The sequence below is a fragment of the Balaenoptera acutorostrata genome, chromosome 16 (genome assembly GCF_949987535.1).
Source record: "Balaenoptera acutorostrata chromosome 16, mBalAcu1.1, whole genome shotgun sequence".
Classification (NCBI taxonomy): domain Eukaryota; kingdom Metazoa; phylum Chordata; class Mammalia; order Artiodactyla; family Balaenopteridae; genus Balaenoptera; species Balaenoptera acutorostrata.
This window is the reverse complement of record NC_080079.1, coordinates 35,839,080-35,856,847: the sequence shown is the minus strand read 5'-3', so window position 1 is coordinate 35,856,847 and position 17,768 is coordinate 35,839,080. Positions and strand designations below refer to the sequence as shown.

Sequence of the window (17,768 nt, the reverse complement as noted above, 5' to 3'; positions counted from 1 at the left end):
AGCCCATGCTCCGCAAGGAGAAGGCTGCGCACCGCAATGAAGAGTAGCTCCCGCTCTCTGCAACTAGAGAAAGCCCGGGCGCAGCAACACAGACCCAACTCAGCCAAAAATAAATACATAAATTAATTAATTAATTAAAAAAAAAAAAAGACTTCACCTTCCAATGCAGGGGGTGTGGGTTCGATCCCAGGTTGGGGAACTAAGATCCCACATGCCTTCTGGTCAAAAAAAACCCAAAACATAAAACAGAAGCAATATTGTAACAAGTTCAATAAAAGACTTTAAAAATGGTCCACACCAAAAAAATCTTTAAAGAAACCCAGCTGATCACTACCTTAAGCGTGAGAATTAATTATGTGCTTGTTTTCATAGCAAAAAAAATAAATAAATCGCAACTCATTGAACTTTGTCACCAGTATATCCACACCTCAGCCAAAGCAGCATAATATGGAGTTACGAGGGGTCCCTCATTTAGTCCTAAACTAATAACTGTGGAAACAGTAATTAATCTAAGCCATGCCTCTCAATCATTAATTTAGAATTGGAACAAACTTTCATTGCTTTCCTAATTTTCTTCAGATGATCTCGGGGCAGCTCATCCAAACTTCCCATCAAGCAACTCATTCATTTCCGAGAAGTGGCCCACAAGAAACAGCAAAATAGCAGTCGCGGGGGAAGGGAAGAGACAGTGGGGATTGGGGGGGGGGGTGTACAAACAAACAAGCGAAACAGAAGAGAAACCCCCAGGAGAAAGGGATTGTGGAAGCTGAAAAAATGGAAATTTTCCACAAAAGAAGTCCAAAATAATATGCAAGATCGGGGAAAAACTTTCAAGAGTTCTTTTCAGTGTAATAATGAAATTCAGATCAGGAAATCCGTTCTTTAAGAAAGACGATAAGCAGAGCCGCTCGACTTCAGCAAAACCCACCACAAAGATGGCGGTGGGACGAAGCCCCCCTCTCCTCCCAAAGCTGGAGGCTCTCGCCTCACATTTCCCACAAACCCCTCCGCGCCGCCCCGCTCGCCGAAACCTGCCCGGCCCTCTACGACCACTGCGCACGCGCAGCGTGACGTCACGTGCGCTCCCAGGGCTCAGAGGAGCTGGCAGGAGGGGCCTTGCCAGCTTCCGCCTCCGCGTCGCTTCGGGGGTCGAAAGGCGGGTTCGCGTTGCCTCCGCCGCCGCCGCGGGGCAGCCGGGGTCGCGAGGCCGAGCGAGGGGCGCGCGGCGGCGCGGCCATGGGACTGCGCCGAGCCCGGTGACAGCAGGAATCCGAGCGGCCCGGGCCCTGAGCGCTTCTCCTCCCGGGGGCCTCGCCCTCCTGCTCGCGGGGCCGGGGCTCCTGCTGCCGTTGCTGGCGCTGCTGCTGGCGGCGGCGGCGGCCAGGATCATGTCGGGCCGCCGCTGCGCTGGCGGGGGCGCGGCCTGCGCGGGCGCGGCGGCCGAGGCCGTGGAACCGGCCGCTCGGGAGCTGTTCGAGGCGTGCCGCAACGGGGACGTGGAGCGAGTCAAGAGGCTGGTGACGCCAGAGAAGGTGAACAGCCGCGACACGGCGGGGAGGAAGTCCACCCCGCTCCACTTCGCCGCAGGTAACCGGGGCCAGCGCCGCCTCGCCTCTCCCCCAGACCCCACCTGCGCACCCCGGCTCGCAGGCCCGAAACCAGACACAGTGCTCCTCTGCCCCCGGCCTTCCCCCCTAGGATTCCGGTCCTGGTCATCTCGATCTCGTCTAGTGGGGACTGAGGAGTCCCCTAGGGGACTAGGGGGCAAATGTGCCGCACTCACTGGAAGCTGTGGGTTTTTTTGTTTGTTTGGGCTTTTTTGCTTTGTTTTGTATCGACAATACCTGTACCAACTTCCGGTCTTACTACCCTAAAAGGCCTCTACATACTAGAAAGAGTAGGGAGGTAGTAGGCCTTGTGAGTTAAAGGCCAGTTATCTCCAAAATCTATCGTTCTTGCACGTTCCACTATAACTCTTAAAAAGCCTTTGGGTTACGTTCTTAATGCTTTTGTAAAATGCAGGGATGTGATTTAGGAGCAGCAGCTTAATTGATCATTGACACATTAGCGTTAGTAGGTTTACCTGGGTAGCAGTCATTAGCAAGTTTTCTGGAGACTAGAACTGGAAAGAGTCAAGTTTGGGAGAATTGATACCTGACTTGGGTTGTGTGCGGGCGGGTAATCTCTGCCAGACTCCTACAAATCGGGGTGGAAAGTAGTAGAATGCGAGGAAAGATGGTGCAGGTACTCTGGCTTGTATCTAGAATTTGAATTGGGGCTAACCTCGCCTCATTCTGAGATTTAGATCGTTTGAATTACGTTTTTTTTTTTAATTTACATCTTATTTCTATAAAGCATTTATACTTTTCACTTTGAGGAAGGATCGTGATTACCTGTATCAAGTGAGCCATGCGCAATTGAGAGTGGGAATAGAGTCTCATACTTCCGATAATGCTGGTTTTTCACTTCGTGCATTACATGATTGTTTAAAATAATTTTTTGCAAAAGCAGAAGAGTATGTTTTAAAGCACTCTGGTTTTTTTGGAGTAGGAATGATGAGCAGAGGGGCATAAGAAAGATTTCCTTGTTCACAGACATTGCTTTTACACTTTCTACCCATGGGAGATTTGTTTGTTTTAACCTGTACCTGTTTTAAAATGTAAATACTACTGGGAGGTATGCTTTCTCCATCAATTACAAATTTGTTGGGTTCCCATTGAGGAGCCTTTTAAGGGAGAAGGTTTGGGGGACCGTCGGTGGGAGAACTAGAAACAGCCTGTGGGCAGCAGAAAGGGAAGGGTGAAGAATACCAAAGTCTAATCTTCTGTTTAGCCATTTTGCCTAAAATTTTTGATGATCAGTGCTGCCTGTCCTCAGCTAATTTGGATTGTCCTGCTTGTCCGTGTAAAAGCATTTAAATAACTGATTTGGCAAACCGTCATAACCAACGATATGTAATCCAAGGAGTAGTGTTACTTATATTCTGTTCACTTGATCTGTGGGATAAAAATAACCAAAGAAGATCTTAGTTGCTACCTTTCAAGAATTTGTTGCATTAATGAGTTCATATCTGAAAATAGTAATATTTAGAGGCTTAAGATTATGGATTAGCTTCTTATTGACCTTTTTCCTCTCAACCATCCCACCCTGAGTTCTGTCCCAACATTGCAAAGTACTTTTTACATAGATTTCATGTGGTTTGTTTAGACTGAAATGGAAAACTTATTTTAGGAACCAACTTACCTCTCACAATTTACCCAAATTATCAGGTACAGGTTATAAGCTTAAGAAGTCAAGGTATAAAAGAAAGTAATAAAATAAAAATTACTAATAGTCTGCATTAAATCAGAGCTTTAAAGCCCTGCATTTAAACTCAGGTGTATTAGAAACTTTTTTTTAATTAGCTAGGTAAATTCAATCTAAATTATTATTAGATTAATGAGAGAGAACCTGTTTTCTTAATTTTTAAATAAGTGCATCCAGCTGCATTTTTCTTAATATGTGGAGAATATATTTTATAAACTCTTCGTAGGTGGTGAGTTATTCGTTATGTTAATATGCACGTAAGCAAGTTATTGGAAGCTCAGTGTAGGTGGGACTTTGTAACTGCCTGACCAAGCAGTTTCTTGTGTTTGTACATTATAGGGTAAGCTATGGGAGGGAAATTTTTTTTTTAAGCCGATTAAAGCTTGGAGGTTTTATTGGGGGTAGGGTAGACATGATTTTGTCCTTTTGTTTGGATTTCCAAAGAACAGGAACGAAAAGTAAAATGAATCACGATAGAAAAGATTAGAAAAAATTTGGTGTGTCTTTTCATCTAAAATATTTAGTTCAATTAAAGGAATAATCAATTGCCAGTCCTAGAGGAGTTAAGTTCTTCTATCAAATGAAAAAAGTAATCAACATAAACAGGAACTTTTCTCCTATTATTGGTCTAGATTACATTTCTTAGATAAGCATGCTTTAAGAAGTCACTTCTTATGAGAAAAATTGTTCCCTCTTCAATCCCTCTGCCACCAGCCCCCTACCTACATCCCCCCCCCCCACACACACACAGAGGATATGAATGAGTTTTTTGTGACACATTACAAAACTTGTAGAGGCAGGTTGGTGGTAGGAAGGCTACAGCTCTAATTTTGCTAAAAGCAATAGCATCTGAAATCCTTGACAGTATAATCCCCTAGAAAACAGCAGATCTCAGTAAAGGAGATTGCTTCTCTGAACTTATTTCTGAAAAATGAAGAGGGACAGAATCTTTGGGAGAAAGTCATCTTGTTGTCCATCATAGCCAAAGAAAGAAATACACAGTATTCTCAAGAATCTTAGAACTCGGGGGACTGGGCTGGGAGGAATAGAATTCCCTGGCTTGAGAATCTTAAATATTCTTCGGAGTGTGCAGAGAGGTATCATTCAGTAGAAAAATACGTAAAATAATTTATTAGGTTCAAGGAATTCAGGTATAGAGATGGTGGAAAGGAGATGATACATATGTATGTAGCTAGGGAATGACAAGTTTAGAAAGAACTTGCCTTGTTAGAGTTCTAGTTAAACAAGGTAACATTTGTTTTGTTTTTGTAGTGTGTTGCTACTGTTCTGTATTTGTAGTATGCTACTCAGCCATATACATTGGACTAGTCAGACTTAACTTTATTATATTCAATTATGTGAATTGCATATAAGAGGGGTTTTTTGTTTGTTTGTTTGTTTGTTTTTCCCTGAAAGAGGGAAATGGAACTAGAGCATCTGGAACTTATTATACAAGCAACTGATATGAAAACTAGAGTTGCTTATTCTAGAGATGAAAGAAGACTAAGGTTAAACAATGTTGCTATCTTCACATATGTGTAAGATAGTCAAGTAGAAAGTGAGAGGATATGACTCCTCTGGCCTTGGCAGTCAAAACTAGGGGCTAGTAGGTGAAAGGTTACAAGGAGTCAGACTGCCTTTAACAATCTATTCAAACTGTGGGATTGGCTGGAAGTCTCCAAACAGTGGTTGGATTGGCATCTTTCGGAGATGTTGTAGAAAGGATTTCTGTATAGGGTAGGCAATTGGACCAGTAAGTCAGAATCTGACTGGTATAAGAAAGTGGAATGATTCTTCCAATTGAAGATTTTAACAACTCAGCTACCAAAGATATAATAGCTTTTGTGATTGCCATTGATATCCTTTCCCAAAATGGTGCTATTGAAGACATCCAATAATGTTTCAAAAGCATTTCCTTCTTTTGGCTGTAGGTCACCGTCATAATTATGGGAGATGCGCAGAATGTACCCACATTTCTTACCTAGGGCTAGAATTATAGACTTTTGTTTCTAGGATTGGTTTTTGCTGTGTATAATAATTAAATTCTGCATCAGTAGAAAACCACAGTATCAAATAAAAACCAGTCTATTTAAGAATTCAGAATTTTTTTTGACTTACCACATCTCCCAGTATATTATCAAGACTTGAGTTATACCTTTTTCCTCAGCACTTGATGGATTTAGAGGTAGGCAGTTGACTTCAGTAACAACCAGTCTGGAGTACTTGTGCAGTATTTCCGCATTCAGGTTGTCAGAATTTCATCACCCCAGAGGCCATGGCATCCTTTTCCAAGTTTCTCCCACTCTGACCAGATTATTTGTCCCAAGTTGAGCTAGGCAAAACCTTCTCCCTTGTGTTCCTCATTCTCAAGAAATATACGTGGGAAGTACTTTTTCTGGATCTTAGTAAACTAAAGTTAATAGTGAATGAGAAGTATAAAATGATATCCCTTAAAAAAATCTGACAAGAGTCCTGGCTGTGTAAGTCAAGCTGAAGGCTGCTTGATTATACATTCCCATCTCCTAGGCCACAGGAGCCTTCTCTGTTTCATGGCATTTTTTGACATTTTCTGTTTCTGAATGTTTCCTTCTGACAAAGCCCTACATGACACTAGCCTACCTTTAGGTTGGCAAGACATCACTGTCATTTCATATTAGACCAGCTGCATCATCAATGGCCCATTCCACCTTTGGACTGTAAAAAGGGGGAGGTGGTGGCTCTCAGTGAAACTTCCTAAGAGTCTAAGTTGGTTTCTCTGTAGTGACTTGCAGTGCTTCACAGCTTTCTGGAAACCATTCAGATGAAAGCATGTTTCCAGTAGAACAGCAAAATATGATACTGTTAACAATAGTCATGGTTGGCAAGACAGTTCCTGGGACTGCTGAAACTGATGGCGTCTAGATTGTAATGAAATTTGACAGAAGAGAAATTGAATAGACTACTTTTCTTAGTCATCACAAATCATTAACTTCATATTTTCTGTGGAGGTCGTTTGCTTACTGTTCCAACAAAGTATTAGCCATGCACCAAACAAATGTTTATCAAGTCCTCCTATATACCAGGTACTGGCCTTGTCCAGTAAACAGAAATGAACAGGGGACAATGCCTGCCATTAAGTAACACAGTTTATTGATCAGCAAATTTACTTTCAAAATAAGCCTGTTTTGTTTCACTGTCAGTGCTTTATAGTGGATTCAAACTCAGTGTATGATTTCATCAGGATTTTCATGTTTGAAGATGAGTGCTATTCCATAATTATAAAATAAACCACAGTGTATCCTCAGCAGCCATGAGTGCTAACTGTAGGCTTCTGATTCCTTTATAAAGAAATTCTTAGGATATGAAGATTGGCATGACTCTAAGGATATGCCTATTCATGTTTTACGTGGTCAGTGAGAGCATGAACAGAATATACCTTGCAAAACTATTTTTTCTTCAAGAAATGAGTACTTAACAGAAGTGCTTTGAACTATTCTTGACACTGTAAGAATGGGGATTTTATCAGGAATTAGCCCTCAGAGATTGGGAAGCCATTTAAAGCTAAGGTTTCACCAAACTTCCAAAAGTAGAAGATTTTAAAATTTGAAATAGCTACCTGCTGACCCCCTCTAAATAATTCCTTTCATGTCAAGAAGTGGCTTCAAACATTCAAAATCTCAGACTCTTATCTACTGTCTCAGGATAGCAGCATGACCTCTGCGCACATATTGTATAGTCCTTACACTGTGACTTGGAAAACATGCTGATCTGTCAGTCAGTCTCCAGATGGGTGTCAGACCTCTTAACGGCTAGGAAATCATGTTGATACAGTTATTGAAGTAGAAGTCATCTGTGTCTTGGACTGTTGGTAACTATGTAGATAAAATCACCTTAACCCTTTCTCTCCGTGTCTCCTCCCTAGCTAGAACTTCAGTTTCAGTGTTTAGTCAGACACATCAGTATCGATTCTCTCTCTTCAACTCTGGTTTGAGGCAGCCCTCTTCTCTTCTCAATGGTATTTTAACAAAAGGCTACACTTGACCTTTCTTCAGCTTGATCACTGATCCTTTGGAACAGATATCTTCCTAATTGACACTACGTGTTGTAACAACTAGATGTTCTACTACACCTATTTCTATGCCCACCTCACACTCCTTTTTTGGGCAGTTACTCTGTGAGTCGCCATTTTCACTACAGATGTGTCGATTACCACTGAAGAAATAGTGATCCTTCTCAAAGTGCTTGGGTACATCAAGTAACTCTCCAAAGAAAGAGGTACCTTTACTAATTTTTCTTTATTTTGATTCCTTTTCTCTTACTCTCCAACCTAAGTCTTTTTTAAAAGCTTTTCTTCCAGGTGGGTGCTGCGTGGCTGGGATAGCAGAGCCATTGACTGGGGCAGCTGTGGGTGGCTCACTTGGGAGGACAGTGTGATCAACAGTACCCAGGCTGTGGTAAGGAAGATTCAGGCCAGAGCATAGTGGCAGCAGATTTGGCCTTTCCCTCCTTGAAATTTTCCCTCGTGGCTTCTGCAGTGCGATTCTTTCTTAGTTTTATTTCTCAGTCTCCTTTTCTCATACCGTGATATATTAATTCAGCAAATATCAACAAATTGCCATGTGCCATGCAGTGTGGAGGACACTGGGGAAGTAATGATGAACTAAGATAGACATTGATCCTCCTTTTACGGAACTTGAGAGTCCAGGAGATAAGTACCAAACAGTAATTACAAGTTTTTAATAAGTGCCAGCGGATACTGCTGTGAACAACAAAGACAGAAACTCCTGTGTTTTTTTCTGAAGTTTGCATTCTAGTGAAGGAGAGGGGAAAACCAACTGAATTGAATGTGGGTGTGCAGAATGGTCTGCTGTAGGTAGAATGCTCAGGGATGGCCTTCTTAAGGTGGAGACATTTAAACAGATTAGACAATGAGTAGAAATGAGGGATGCAAAGAGCAAGGGAGGAGTCCAAGCAGACAGGCAGCATGTACCACTGAAGTAAGGTTGGCATACTTGATGAACTGCAAGAAAGCTGGATCACAGCTCAGAAAGGGAAGAGTGGTATGAAATGAAGTTTGAGAAGGCGGTAACGGCCAGTTCATGCAGCAGACCTTGTAGGCCGCGGGAGTGTGATTGAATTTTATTCTAAGCAGCAGTGGGAAGCCAGTGAACTATTTTAAACAGGGGTATGATATGATGATTGTCTTTAAAATATCTCTGGGGACAGGGTAGAAATGAGAGGCCCAATTAAGGAGACTTTTGCAATAGTTCAGGCTGGAGACAGTGGGTTGGGGCAGTGTCGGTGGAATGAAGAGAAGTTAGGGAACATGTTGAATCTGAGATGCCTTTGAAATACCGAGGTGGAGATATGTCCAGTAAACAGTCTGGAATTCAGGTGAAAAGTCTAGACCGGAGATTTAAATTTGCGGGTTGTGTATCTATGTGGTGCTTAAAGCCATAGGAGAAGATGTGATCATCTAAGAGGGAAAAGAGGGTAGAGAACTGAGTCTTGAGGAATCCTGGCATTAAAAATTGGGTGGAATAAGCAAGAAACCCCCAGGGAAGTAGGACATGTCCAAAACTTGAATTCCTCATCTTTTGCCATGAACCTATTTTGTCTGCAGCCTTCCCCATCTGAGTTGATGCCAACTCCACCACTCCAGTTCTTAGTCCGAAAACCTTGGAGTCATCCATGACTCCTCTCTCGCCCCCGCCCTCTCTTAACCTCCTCACTCTTACCCTCACCCCACGTCCAATCTGTGAGCAAACTGTGCAGGGTCTACCTTCAGAGTACCCAGAATCTGTTACGTAATATTCTGACAAGTTCCACCACATTATGGTCCAAACCACCATAATCTCTCATCTACTTCTATCCTAAACCCCCTTAAATCTAGTCTCAACACAACAGCCAGAGGGTACTTTTCAAATATAAGTCATATCATGTAATTTACCAGCTCAAAACCCTGCAGTGACACTCCCTTTTTCCCCACAGTAAAAAAGCCAGTTCTTACAGTGGTCCTCAAGCCTCTCTAGCTGGTCCTCATTACTTCTAACCTCATCTCCTGCTATGCTACCGCTTTCTCACTTGGCTCCATTTACTCTGGGCTTCTAACTGTTGGTCAGTAGGGCTAACACTCTCTCTTTCAGGTCTTTGATCAAATGTCACCATCTCAGTAAGGCCTGTGATGACCTCCCTGTTCCACTTTATGACCCCCTCCATACACACACCCTGATCACTTCTTATTCTACTCTTTTTCTAATTACCTTTTTAAAAAAAATACTTATTTATTTATGTATTTGGCTACGCCAGATCTTCATTGCAGCACACGGTATCTTTGGTTGCAGCATGCAGGCTCTAGTTCCCTGACCAGGGGTCGAACCTGGGCCCCCTGCATTGGGAGCGTGGCGTTTTAACCACTGGACCACCAAGAAAGTCTCCCTCTAATTACCTTCTAACGTACTCATTTTGTGCATTTGTTGTTCATCTCCCCCACCTCCATAGAAGTTCCTCAAAGGCGGAGATTTGGTCTGTTTTGTATACTAGTATGTCCCAGGCACCCAGAAAAGCGTCCATTACATGGTTGATATTGCCTGATCATTTGTTAAATGAACAGATGAGACAAGGAAAACCCAGGATGTGTGATGTCATGGAAACTTGGAGAGATGTTTCACAAGGGAGGGAGTAGTCAGTTGTCCAATGTTGCTGAGAGGTCTAGTCAGATGAGGACAGACATGTGTCTTTTGGGTTTGGCAACATGGAGATTGTAAGTGGCCTTGATGAAAGCAGTTGTAAGGAAGAAGCCAGATGGATTTGGGAGAAGAATAAATGAGAGAATTGGTGACAATCCTTAGAGGTTTGAATATGCAAGGGAGCAGAGAAATGGAAAAGTAAATTCAGGGAGAATGTTTTTAATAAAATGGAAGATATAGAACATGTTTACATACTGCTGGGAATGATCTGGTAGAGAGGGAGAGACTGATGTGAGTGGGAAGACCTTGAGAAGGTGAGCAAGGCCTTAGTGTAAGGGTGAGAAGGGATTGATCTTTGATAGAAAATACACTTCTTTCAACAAAACAGAAAATTAGTAGTGCTCTCTAGTCAACTTCACTTATTTTCTTGCATGGCTTCAAACACCATCTTTATGGTCAGGACTTCAAAATGTCAGTTGCTAGCTCATACTAATTTCCTTAGTTCAAAATCCACAGAACCTTCTACTTACTGGGGATTTGTTCCTGAAACTAAGCATTTCCAAAAACAAATAATCTTATCTCACAAAACATCCTGTTTTACTTTGTTTCTCAGACATCTGATAGTCATCTCTTTTCCCCAAATTAAAGAAGTTGCCAGGGCTTCCCTGGTGGCGCAGTGGTTGGGAGTCCACCTGCCAATGAGGGGGACACGGGTTTGAGCCCTGGTCTGGGAGGATCCCACATGCCGCAGAGCAACTAAGCTCGCGTGCCTAGATCCCACAAGAGAAGCCCGCTCGCCGCAACTAGAGAAGGCCCGTGAAGCAACGAAGACCCAACACATACGAAAATAAATAAAGCAAATGCAGAAAATAAAAAAAAAAAAAAAAAAAAAAAGAAGTTGCCAGATACTGTCAGTTTTCTCTTCTGTCTTTAATTACTCCTGGCAACATTGTATGCAGTAGCAAAAGATTAGACACAACCTAACTATTCATGAGAAAGGAACTTGTTAAATTTTGGTACTTGCAGTCAATAAAATGTGTGCTGATAGGAGTTGATTTCTAGCATGTTATTAGTTTTTTTTTTTTTAAGGAAGATGCAAAACAGGGTTTTAAAATATACAGTATATTAGTAGGTATTTGCTTGTCCTTCAGTGACCATTGATGTGTTATATAGCAGTATTTTTCATACTGTTTCTACACGATGCCTCTGGAATAGGGGGATAATTTCCTTTGGGTCTTTGTGAAGGAGAAGGCAGCAGATTCAACCTGAATAGTATTATTTTAAACTGAATTCAGTTAATTTGCAACTTTATGAGTGCCAGCTATGTACCAGGCATTGGGTATTTTTGCAGTGAACAAGACACATATTGGAATTTTATATAGGATCACATTAGAAAATGCTAACTCAAAAAGGCTTGTGCGCCCCCATGTTCACTGCAGCATTATTTTTCTTTCTTTTTTTTTAATTGAAGTATAGTTAATTTATAATGTGTTAGTTTCTGGTTATTGCAAAGTGATTCAGTTTTATATATGTGTGTGTGTGTGTGTATATGTATATAGATTCTTTTTCATATTCTTTTCCATTGTGTTTATTACAACATATTGAATTAAGTTCCCTGTGCTATACAGTAGGACCTTGTTATTTATCTGTTTTATACGTAGTAGTTTGTATCTGCTAATCACAAACTCCTAATCTGTCTCTCACACACACACACACACACACACACCATTTCCCCTTTGGTAACCATAAGCTTGTTTTCTATGTCTGTGAGTCTGTTTCTGTTTTATAAATAAGTTCATTTGTATCATATTTTAGATTCCACATATAAGTGATATCATATGGTATTTGTCTTATCCATTCATCTGTCCATGGACATTTAGGTTGCTTCCATGTCTTGGCTGTTGTAAATAGTGCCACTGCAGCATTATTTACAATAGCCAAGACATGGGAAAAAACTTAAGTGTCTATCAAGGGATGAATGGATAAAGAAACTGAGGTGTATATACACAATGGAATATAATTCAGCTGTAAAAAAAAAAAAAAAAAAAAAGAATGAAATCTTACATTTGCAGCAACATGAATGGACTTTGAGGGCATTATGTTATGTGAAATTAAGTCCTGGGGATAAAATGTACAGCATGATGACTATAGTTAATAATACTGTATTATATATTTGAAAGTTGCTAAGAGAATAGATCTTAAAAGTTCTCATCACAAGAAAAAAAATTTTTAACTATGCGTGGTGATAGATGTTAACTAGACGTATTGTGGTGTCCGTTTTGCAGTGTATACAAGTACCAAATCATTATGTTGTGCACTTGAAACTAATATAACCTTAAATGTCAATTATATCTCAATTTTTTTAAAGGCAAAAAAAAATTGCATTAAATCTATTGCCTGAAAGCAGCTTGAAAAACACTAGTCTATAGGACAAAATCCATACACCACCTTAGTGTGGCTTGTAAGGTTCTTCCTCATCTGGCTTCTGCCTACTTGGGCATTCTGTGTCCTGGCTACTATGAATGATTAGCTCTTTCACACTTCGATGCCTGTGTACATTTTATTTCTTCTGCTTCAACTGCAGTGCTCTCTCCTTGCTTAGCTTTTTCCCACTCCCTATCTCTTTTCTCTTCACCTCACTTCTCTTATTTTCCTAATGATCCCTTCATTTTTCTGTAAGCCTTCAGCTCACATGTCATCACTGGACTCTCCTTTGGGATAGTCCTTCCTGTTCTTTGCTTTCCCCCACCTAGGTATTCTCTTCTTTGAGTTCTAGTAGCATTTTCTATCTACCTCTTTTATGACAGTTATAGCATATTGAGATTACTGTTTCTCCACATCCTAAATTGTAAACTCTTTGAGGGTAGGGAGAATCAAAGATCGAGAATAGGGAGTATCAAAGACACCCACCTCTGTGACATAGAGCTTAGAATATTTAGACAAAACAAAACAAAACAGTTAATCTCTTCAGTCATCTAACTCTTCCCTCAGTTGCAGCCAGGCCAGCCTCAGACATACACCTTGGAAAGATTGTATGTCGTTGCTTTCTCATTCAACTCCACTCTGGTCTTCTTAGAAGGACTACATTCAGGCTTGCTGGTTTTAAGAATATTCTGATAAAATTTCAGATGAATGTAAAGGTCTTTTCTCTCTCTCCCAATACACAGGTATATCTCCCCATCTGCTTTAACATATGCCTGAAATCCTTTTCTTTTCACTATTACCTGTAAGAAGATTTTAGGTGCTGTTATGTGGGAATGGTAAAAGATTGAAACTCATTGGTACTAAATCTATTAACCAGTATAAATGAGTTGTCAGACTTTTTTGGTTTTTTTCCTTATGGGGGCAGTTGCAGCAGAACTGTGGGACATGGGTTTCTAAAGAAGGCCTCCTGCCTAGGCAGAAGTTGCTTGTGTTGTGCAAGTGGCAAAGTAGGGGCTCCTTTGAAGACACCTCATATCACACTTCTGCCTAGTATCACCTCTCTCTATCTTCACTACATAGACAAATACAAACATTTTTGTTGCTGTCTTATAGTCCCCCAGTTCAATAGAAACATTTTATGAGATACATGTGGGAAAGGGATTCTAGCAAGAGTTGGTTAATATATACTTTGAATACTTGAAAATGTCTGCACACAAAATATGCAGAACTCGTTATTTGCAATTAGGAATGCTATTGTAGAGTGGGAAATGTTTGAACTTTGGGCTTTCAGTCACTAATTTCATAACCTTCCTCTGAAGTTAGTAGTAGTACTACCTAATGCATTGAAGAGACCCTTTGACCTTCTCATTAAGATTAGTTAGTGATATATTTCATCAATGAATTCTTGAATCTGTTACTGTTTTGCATCCAGAAACATTTTAGCATGGCTTATACTTATTGATTCTAATTTGATATATTTCCTTTGGAGAACTTAAATGTGTATAATTTGTTTTCTTCTAGGTTTCGGACGGAAAGATGTAGTTGAATATTTGCTTCAGAATGGTGCAAATGTCCAAGCACGTGATGATGGGGGGCTTATTCCTCTTCATAATGCATGCTCTTTTGGTCATGCTGAAGTAGTCAATCTCCTCTTGCGACATGGTGCAGACCCAAATGCTCGTGATAATTGGAATTATACTCCTCTCCATGAAGCTGCAATTAAAGGAAAGATTGATGTTTGCATTGGTAAGACTGTTTACATTCCAGAATTTTTCTGAAATAGTTTGTAACTATTCTGAATCTTAATTGAATTCATCTGTTAATGTGATCAAATTCTGCCAGGCTGAATTTAAATATTTAAGAACATTTCGTGATTAATCCAACCACTGTTTACTGAGTGTCTTTTTGTATGTGGTACTGAGCTTAAATATCTTAGAGAATAGAGTAGTACAGAATTTCTCTTCTCTAGAAATATGGATTCTCTTGGGAATAACACACACAAAGAACCAGATGAAGGCATGGTGGAAGTGAACAGAGTGTTAGAGGATAATGAGTGCAGTGACTGGGCTGGAGTTGAGTCACTCCTTCCGGAGTCTTCCCAGGAAGTACTGGGGAGAAAGGTCAGAAAGGTAGGTAGTGACTTCTTTATAAGGAGCTTTGGATGCCAGGGTAAGGAGCTTGATATTGTTATGTAGATAGTTTGGAATCACTGATAACTTTTAAGGAGGGGACAGTGTGGTGAGAGCAATATATTTTAGAAAGAGTGATCTGGTAGAGGACTGAGTAGAAGGGATGGCATTAGGGAGACTAGCTAGGAAGCTATAGAATAATGCAGATGAGAAATGATGAAGGCATGAACTCTAGGGTGGTTGTAGGAGAGTAGAAATGGCAGGATAAGTAAAGAAGCATTTGAAGGAAAAACTGTCAGTCATTTAGGATACTTTAATGAATGAAATAGGATTTGCCTAACAGATTGATCACTGACAGAAAATTATACGTGAGAAGGCTGCTTATTTGAGAATTGTCATTAACCCGGTATTGACTTTTCTGAGCTTAACAGAGTCAGAGATTTTGGACTGCTACCTTACCTCTATTTCCTGATGCAAAACAGGGACACTGGAAATCCTTGAGACAGATAGAAAACCAGTTCTGTGCACTAGGAAAAGTCTAGGGGCTCTATGCTAGACTTAAATTGTTCTTTCTCTCTCTCCCACCCCCTCCACCAACCCAAATCACTTTATACTGAAGTCATGAGCTTAGTTTAAATTAGGTTAGGTAATTTATAAAGATAAGAAAAGGATTACCTAGTAACCTCTGTCCAGTTCTCCTTTCCTGTGTGTTATCTTTTTTTGATTGTTTTTGTCCTTTGTGTTATCTGCCCTCTGCTCAGAATCCTTTTCGGGTACCTGAGTTTCAGGCATATAAATAATTAGCTTTAATAATGTAGAGTTTTCCAAATATAGTTATAGATCTGCACTGTCCAGTATGGTAGTTGAAGGCTTGTAGTGTGGCTAGTTCAAATTGTGATGTACTGTAAGGGGAAAACACATACCAGATTTCAAAGATTAGTACAAAGAAAAGGAATGCAAAATATCTAAATTTTATATTGCTTACAATATAAATGTAAATATTGAAATGACAATATTTGGGGTATATTGGATTAAATAAAATATGTTAAAATTAACCTGTTTCTTTTTTATTTTTATAATCTGGCTGCTAGAAAATTTTAAATTACATATGTGGCTCACATTTTATTTCTATTGGACATCACTGTTAGAGATAGGAGTACAGTGGAATGAACATTAACCCTATAAAGGAACAGGAGCTGAGCTTCCCTTTCTGCATGTATTTGCCTGTCATTCCCCAGCTCCCTATTTATAGAGTGTGATGGAATATCTTTATGTAACCAAATAACAGTATGGACAGAGTATAGCACAAGTCTTTTTATGCTTTTTGGGTTGTAATGTAGCAGTTTTGATTGGGGGTTTGTTAACTCTACAGAGTGGTTTTTTCTTTTTCTTTCTTTTTTTTTTTTTAATCCCACAGATCCCTATTCCTGGGCTAGTCACAGCTTTAGAAATTTCATTTTTGTTATTATAGAGTAATCTTTCTAGGCAGTGTTTATTTGGTATGAGAAAACAGAAAACAAGCTTTCAAGTAAACTTGCCTTTTAGTTCTTTATCTGTCCTTAGTCACTTGTTTAGCAAAGGAAAATCTGACATTGAGCTTAGGGGAGATAAATGTGTCTAATACATTAAATAATGGAATATTTTATATATTCTTATCTTTAAAATATAACATTTACCATACTATCAGGATATAAAAAGTCTTTAAATTACTTTGAGACTTCTGGACCAGAATTTTTGAGAAAATGATTTATTAAAATCAAATTGTCACAATTACCATCTTGAAAGGTAGTGTTGCTATTTTTCAGTGCTGTTACAGCATGGAGCTGAGCCAACCATTCGAAATACAGATGGAAGGACAGCATTGGATTTAGCAGACCCGTCCGCCAAAGCAGTGCTGACTGGTAAGTCTACATACTCTCTTTGGGTATTCTGGGAAGAATATAAAGAAGGAGCTTGCTAGGTAGACAGTCAGTTAATGAACTCAATGAGATTTTTTTAATAGTATCAGTTCAGTTGCTATTCTTTTTTGCATCTGAACAGTTGACATTTGATTCTTGTCTAAGGAAGGTAAAGTTTTGTTTTGTTTTTTTTTAATGAGCTTTTAAATTTGTGATTCCTGCCTTATTGGGGGCAGGGGTGGTAGATAATTGTGTGTTAGTAATCATTCTCTTGCTTTTCTAAACAGAGGATTCTGGGCACATCAATTTCAGTACCATGAAGAGTGACAGTTATTGTGTTCTACTGGAACATATTCATGTGCTTGGAACATATTAAGATATATAAGGCTGTGGTCCCTAGGTTTAGGTTTATTTTAGACTGTCAGGCTTTTTTGAGTGGTAGTATCTACTTCACATATTTTCTCCCTTATCAGAGTATTTCCTCTGAAGCAACTCTCTGCCATATTATTTTTTTTTGGATTCTTATCTACCGTGTGATCACCATTAGAATTATGTCTAATAGTCAAGAGCTTGAGGGGCTCTGCTGTGAGCTTTTGTGCTTGGGCTTTGTGATATTTCTTCTGGTATTACTGAGAAAATTTAGACTAGTCCCCCAAAAGAGTTCTAGAAAAATGAGCTATTGTAACCAACAATTCAGTGTTCATTTCCTCCTTCCGTATTCCACGCTATTCCCTATTTTTACCTTTTTTAAAAATCTTGGGGCTCAAAAGAAGCCTTGCACAGCAATCAATATACAATTCATATTGTGGACACCAGTTAGGATTTTGTTTAAGCAAATAAACACTTAATTATGTTAATTTAAATTGTATCGATTTTAAAGTTTTTGCCTGTATTCATTTGTAAATATAAAGGCTATAGGCATAAGGGGTTTATTTAGTCCTGTTTTTGTGTATATATATATATTTTTTTTTTTTTAATTTTATTTATTTATTTTTGGCTGCGTTGGATCTTCATTGCTGCGTGCGGGGTTTTCTTTGGTTACAGCGAGCAGTGGCTACTCTTCGTTGCAGTACATGGGCTTCTCATTGCGGTGGCTTCTCTTGTTGCAGAGTGTGGGCTCTAGGCACGCGGGCTTCAGTAGTTGTGGCTCTCAGGGTCTAGAGAGCAGGCTCAGTAGTTGTGGCGCACGGGCTTAGTTGCTCCGTGGCATGTGGGATCTTCCCGGACCAGGGCTCGAACCCATGTCCCCTTCATTGGCAGGCGGATTCTTAACCACTGCACTACCAGGGAAGCCCTATTTGTATATATTTAAAGCAGCATTGTAATAAAACAATTTTAGTGTA

The 17,768-nt window shown here is 40.0% G+C and overlaps 1 protein-coding gene across 3 annotated transcripts in view; it reads left to right on the top strand.

Annotated features, from left to right (window-relative positions):
* Positions 1-1,086: 1,086 nt before the first annotated feature.
* TNKS2 (tankyrase 2) overlaps positions 1,087-17,768 on the top strand; it is a 64,025-nt gene continuing 47,343 nt past the window's right edge. For all 3 annotated transcript variants that reach the window (XM_057530810.1, XM_057530811.1, XM_057530809.1), the window contains exons 1-3: positions 1,087-1,587; positions 13,920-14,144; positions 16,333-16,428. In XM_057530810.1, coding sequence (XP_057386793.1) covers positions 1,389-1,587; positions 13,920-14,144; positions 16,333-16,428 — 520 coding nt within the window. In that variant the 5' untranslated portion in view covers positions 1,087-1,388. The remainder of the gene's footprint in view (positions 1,588-13,919; positions 14,145-16,332; positions 16,429-17,768) is intronic.